Raw genomic sequence first — 5,848 nt, 5'->3', positions numbered from 1 at the left:
GGGGGATTGCTGGATCATATGGAAGGTCAATTTCTAGTTCTTTTAGAAATCGCCACACTGGAACAGCTTGTTTGTTTAAAGCAGGATTTATTAAAAGGACAGAAAAACTCACACAGTGGGAGGGAACCTGAGGGGGTTGCCCATGAAACAACTCATTTTAAGTACCAAAGTTTTGTCTCTGATGTGGTTGATAGTCCTAGTAAATTCTCAGTGCTGCCAAACTGCAGACACCAATCCAGGCATAAATGTTCAGGTGGGTTTGTCTTGGATTCATTATTTGAACTGTGTCTGGGGTAATGCACACTAATATTCCCCCATCAATCCAACACTTCCTACACCTTGAAGTCTCTAAGTGGAATGTAGGCCAGTTCATTTCTTTCCCATGTTTTTCTCTTTCCATGCTGTTTCTTGTCTGAAGGAAAAGTAGGATTGTCTACATCAGGCAATAGCAGGGTTCTGATTTCTCCTCATGCTCAAGAGGGCTGTTGAAAGCAGGCATTCATTCATTCTAGTTCACTGTCCTATTGAATCACTTACCCTAAAAGGCTCCTCAGACAATGAAAGTCAAGCTCCACCCACTCTTATTTTTTTTCAACTGAAATGTGACTTCTGTGAGGGCAATAACTAAGATTTGCCTCTGCCATATTCTCAAGATGTAGAACACTACTTAGCATCTAGTAGGTGGCCCATAAATGTTTATTGAATATACAAAAGAATTAAGGAATAATTGAGTGCCTACTATGTGCCAAGGACTATCCCAGGTTCCTGCAAGACCACCATGGACCAGAGACAAATGTGTATACTATTAGGGAAGACAGACCATAGACATGTAAACAAGCAAATGTGATCATTTTCGATAGAGGGGTGGATCATGGAGGAAACCCTCAGGGTGATGTACTAGAGACAGATGAAGATGGTAGGGATGAGGGGGTCCCTCTCCGAGGAAGTAATACTGGAGGTGACTCTGGAATGAAGAGAAGTCAGCCATGGGAAGACCTGGTGGAAGAACCCTCCAGGTAAACAGCACACACAAAGGTCCTGGGGCAGAAAGAGAGGTAGAATTAGAGGACGAGCAAAGAGTTGAGATGAGAAAAGTCAATGGGCCATGTTAACCAGGGTTTTGTGAGCCTTGGTAAAGCAGTAGGACTAGATTACACCTGTGACAGGAAGCTCTTGTAGCAAGGAAGTCACCTGATCAATTTATGTTTTGAAAAGTAGACCCTGGCTGATGCGTGGAGAATGAACTTAGCAGAGGAAGAGCGAATGCAGAAGGCCTGTTAATGAGATCGCTTTCCTCCAGGAGGTCAAGCCAGGACAGTTTGTACCCGCAAGGTTTCCCAGGCCACTTTCCCCATGAAACAGCCCCTGCCATTTTCCTGACAGGCCCAGACTGTCTTCCATGGCTTTGGTTATTTGCCTTTTGGAAACTCTATTTGGTCACTGCGGTGAGGGACCCACTGATATGGTTAAATCTGTTTCTTTTTTAGTCCAGGCTATTCTGAAAGTCACATTTGGAAAATCAGAGCAATTTGAAAGTGTATCTAATTTGGCGGCTACGCCCTCTTCCTGTTTTGTAAATTAGACTCTCATAATAATGCCATCTACAGTTTATTTGCAGCTGAGGCTGCCAGTCCTCTGACACAAAGATTGCCTTGGAGGCATCTTCTTCCAAAAAAAATAAGTAACCATTGGCTCTGAGTGGTCGTGCACTTTGCTCATTTGTGTGAGTGGCACACGGCACTTAGCAGCAGCGTCTTCAAGTCTGCGGACGGGGGGCACAATGACCATTTTTAGGGAATATTTGGCTTAAATTAGCTAAGAGAGGCCTAAAAAACAAATACATATGACTACTAGTGGTGAATATTATGTAGCTAAAAGCTACCCTGGCTGTTTCCGCTGATATTTTTTCTCTTCGCATTGCCTTTGGAGAGGAAATCAAGGATACCACTTAAAAGGCATGGGTCTTTGTCAGAAACAGTGGCTGATTCCTTGAAATACTCAGCTCATTGCTCGAATTGCTAATGTGGGTGTTGACACCCTCCGAAAAGGGCACTTTGCAAGCTGAAACCCTGAGTGTAGATAGTGCTTTTTTAGTTTTGCTGTAACTTTTTAGGGTGTGGCCAAAAGAGTTTTTAAATCCAGAGATATGGTTGTTTGTGCATTTATACTTTAAAGTGTTTTTAAAGTCTCCTATTAGCAACACTTCAAGGATCTTTGTCCCTCTCTCAGCTCAACTTTTGTATCAATATTTTCATATCAAATAATTTTTAATGAAACGGTTTTATTTTGAAATAATTGTAGATTTACGTTCACTTTCAGTTCTAAGAAAAAAATACAGAGGGAGCCTTTGAATTCAGTTTCCCCTCATGGTAACTTCTCACATGACAAGAAAACTTTATCATAACTCGGACGGATATGGGCATTGATAAAATCCATCCATCTGATTCTTGTTTTGCCAGTTTTACATGCACTCATTTGTGTTCAAACAATTTTTGTGTCATTAAAATTTGAAAAATGTCCTAAAGCAGTTAATTGCTTCAAAATTTTATTTTGATTCCCTCAGTAAACAAGCTATACTTCATTAATAAGTTTCATAAAATAAATCTGACTCTTCATATACTATTGGATTTGTTTAAGGCACAGCAGATCAGGACATGTGAAAACCACCATAACATACTTGCAGAGTAAGGTCGCTGGCATCCTCTCTTGTTCAGCTGTGTGTAGTTTAAGGCACTTTATTTGCAAAACCTTAAGTTTGTGTCCATTTGGCTTTCAGACAGCTAACAGCTTAATGTGGATTCTCTATAACTTATCCCGGAATCCCCAAGTGCAACAAAAGCTTCTTAAGGAAATTCAAAGTGCATTGCCCAAGAACCAGATGCCACGGGCAGAGAATTTGAGGAATATGCCATATTTAAAAGCCTGTCTAAAAGAATCTATGAGGTAAGAATATGTGTAAGTCAATAGGAATATGTTAGAAAACTCCTCTCCTAAATACATAGCAAGGGGTCCCTCACTCAAAAACAGCACCCCTAGATCCTCATAAACATTTATCAAACTCCAAAAAAGAGCTTTGGAACCATATTTCTTTTCTGTTACTCATTTCCTAAATCATTTGGGCAAATTCTATTAAATCTTGGAAAGCCAGTGACCTCCCTTTTAAATCAATAGTGTTACTACTGTAATGAATGCCATACGTGCTAATTAAGAGCAGGACATGATTGAGGGCTATGAGATGAAAGCTTAGCAAAAGGGCCATATTATTATAGAATAAGACATAGAGACATCTTTGTTTTTGAGCCTCTCATTCTAGTGCCTATAATCCCAGCAATTTGGGAGGCAGAGGTGAGAAGATTACCTGAGTCCAGGGGTTTAAGACTAGCCTGGGAAACATGACGGGTCTTATTATTATTATTAAATAATAATAATAAATTAGCCAGGCATAGTGGTGTGTGCCTGTAGTTCTAGCTCCCTGAAAGGCTGAGGCAGAAGTATCGCCTGAGCTCACCAGGTCAAAGCTGTGGTGGTCGTGATCGTGCCACTGCACTCTAACCTGGGCAACAGAGTGAGAATCTGACTCAAAAAAAGATATAAATAAATAAATAAATGTTTTCCTCAAAAGTTATTTTTTCCAAACTCACACTTTAGGATTAAATGAAAACAGAGTTAACGTCATGAAGGATAGATTTAAAAAAAAACCTAGGACAAAAGTCACTCTTCAAAGTGAAGCATAAGAAATATACATATTGAAGTCTAGAATTAAACAGGAGAAAGCCACTTTTAACAGTACTAACCAGCCTGGCACTAAGGGTGTTTAACTAACACAATAAGATAAGAAAAAGAAACAAGAGATATAGCTGTTGGAAAGAAAGAGACAGAACTTCTTCATAAGAGTTCCCTTTTGAATATGGACTTACCCAATTACTGCATTCCTATGGACGTTCAGAGAGAACTTGGTCTATGCCCACCTTTACATCTCTGATTTTGCTTTTTCAGACTCACTCCAAGTGTGCCATTTACAACACGGACTCTTGACAAGGCAACAGTTCTGGGTGAATACGCTTTACCCAAAGGAGTAAGTACAATTTGCATATTCTGTACCTGGCAAAGCCTTGACATTTACCCCTTCCAAATAGTATCAGATTGAAACAGAGCTGGAATAGGTCTCGGCCTCCCTCCCAAACTTCAACCACCAGACTTTACAATAACACTCCAGTTGAAACCATCCTACAGATCATAATCTCGGAAAACAGGTTAAAATAAACAATGGCTCACCATACTATTAAGATAAACAATGTCTCACCGTAAATTTTGTTTGGGATAGTAGCCCCCTTGTCTGCCCCTCTCCTGTGCCTGCAAAGGGACCAGAGAGTGTCTGGTTGTAACATTTGCTTCATTATAACACTGAAATCCCCACCTCCCTGGGCATGTTTAGCCGTCATTTTTTGTACATACAACATATGAAGAAGTGTATGTCTACACTACACTTTAACAGTTAAAACCCTTCTCTAATCATGCTAACATACCTTTTCTTTGACGTTACACCCCTTCCCTTACCTAATAAAAGACTCTAGAGAGTCTCCTTCAGAGAGCCAGTCAAAGAACACTTCTGCCAGAGCAGTCTTCCTGTACAAGCCCCCAGTGAAGCCTTTTCTGGGAATCTGTTTGGCCTCGTGTCAATTTCTATTACACGAGAGCCTAAGAACCTGTGACAAGATCTCCCTACACTTTTTACCGGAGACCACTCATTTTGGAAATACATAGATGGTAGTGCACAGCTGACATGTTGCATAGTATAGGATTCGAAATAATGTCTATGAAGACAGAGACCTGTATTCCATTTCACTTTTATCTGTGTAGTTGTGAGTGAGTTACATAAACTTTGTGAGCCCTGACTTCCTCATTTGTAAAATGGGGTTTATAATATAATTTATAACATGGAGTTGTTGTGAGAATGTGATGCAAAATTTTGAAGTTCTTTACCTATTTATTACCTGACACAGCTTAAGCACAGAATGCATGTTGGCAGTCATCATTACTATAAACTTGTGGGTTCATCTTTACATTTGTGAGGTGACCAGTTTTGTTGCCATTCAAATCTTCTCTTCCGGTTATTTTAAATGCTTTGTGTTTCTGTGTGGTTTTTAGACAGTGCTGATGCTAAATACCCAAGTATTGGGGTCCAACGAAGACAATTTTGAAGATTCAAGTCAGTTTAGACCTGAACGTTGGCTTCAAGAGAAGAAAAAGATCAATCCTTTTGCACATCTGCCATTTGGCATCGGGAAGAGAATGTGCATTGGGCGCCGGTTAGCTGAGCTACAGCTCCATCTGGCTCTTTGCTGGGTAAAACCCTTACTGGATTTTTGCTGTTTTGTTCTGTGCTGTTTCACAACTCAGGAGAAGAGAGGGATCATTGTGCTTTTTTTGTGCATGTGTATTCCAGATTGTCCGCAAATATGACATTGTGGCCACTGACAATGACCCTGTCGAGATGTTGCACTCGGGCATTTTGGTGCCCAGCCGGGAGCTCCCCATCGCATTCTGCCAGCGATAAGGCACTTCAGGTGAGCATCCACGGTGTTTTATGCTCTGCAGGATCTGTGGATGAGCGGGGGTGAGCCATGCTGAGAAGTCAGCAAGGTAGGGTTTGAATCCCTGCTCACCTCTAACTCATTGGGTGATCTTGAACAATTACCTGCCTCTCTGCCTCTATTTTTTGTTTGTTTCATTTGTAAAATGAAGTCCAAAAGAGAATACTTGACAGAAAATTGATATGAATACCAAATACTCAACCCAGAGCCTGGCATCAGTTAAGTGTTCCGTAAATGCTAGCTGCTGTTCATGG

At 40.7% G+C, this 5,848-nt stretch overlaps 1 protein-coding gene across 1 annotated transcript in view; it reads left to right on the top strand.

The window, feature by feature from the left end:
* Positions 1-5,557, top strand: part of LOC103265086 (1,25-dihydroxyvitamin D(3) 24-hydroxylase, mitochondrial) — an 18,625-nt gene extending 13,068 nt beyond the window's left edge. Inside the window, 4 exon segments of the mRNA XM_008062797.1 lie at positions 2,777-2,943; positions 3,997-4,075; positions 5,149-5,346; positions 5,447-5,557. Of these exon segments, the coding sequence (XP_008060988.1) occupies positions 2,777-2,943; positions 3,997-4,075; positions 5,149-5,346; positions 5,447-5,557 (555 nt within the window).
* The last annotated feature ends 291 nt before the right edge of the window (positions 5,558-5,848 follow it).

Source organism: Carlito syrichta, unplaced genomic scaffold (assembly GCF_000164805.1).
Source record: "Carlito syrichta isolate Samal-C Ts95f unplaced genomic scaffold, Tarsius_syrichta-2.0.1 Scaffold97001, whole genome shotgun sequence".
NCBI lineage: Eukaryota > Metazoa > Chordata > Mammalia > Primates > Tarsiidae > Carlito > Carlito syrichta.
This window is presented reverse-complemented; position numbering and strand designations above follow the sequence as displayed.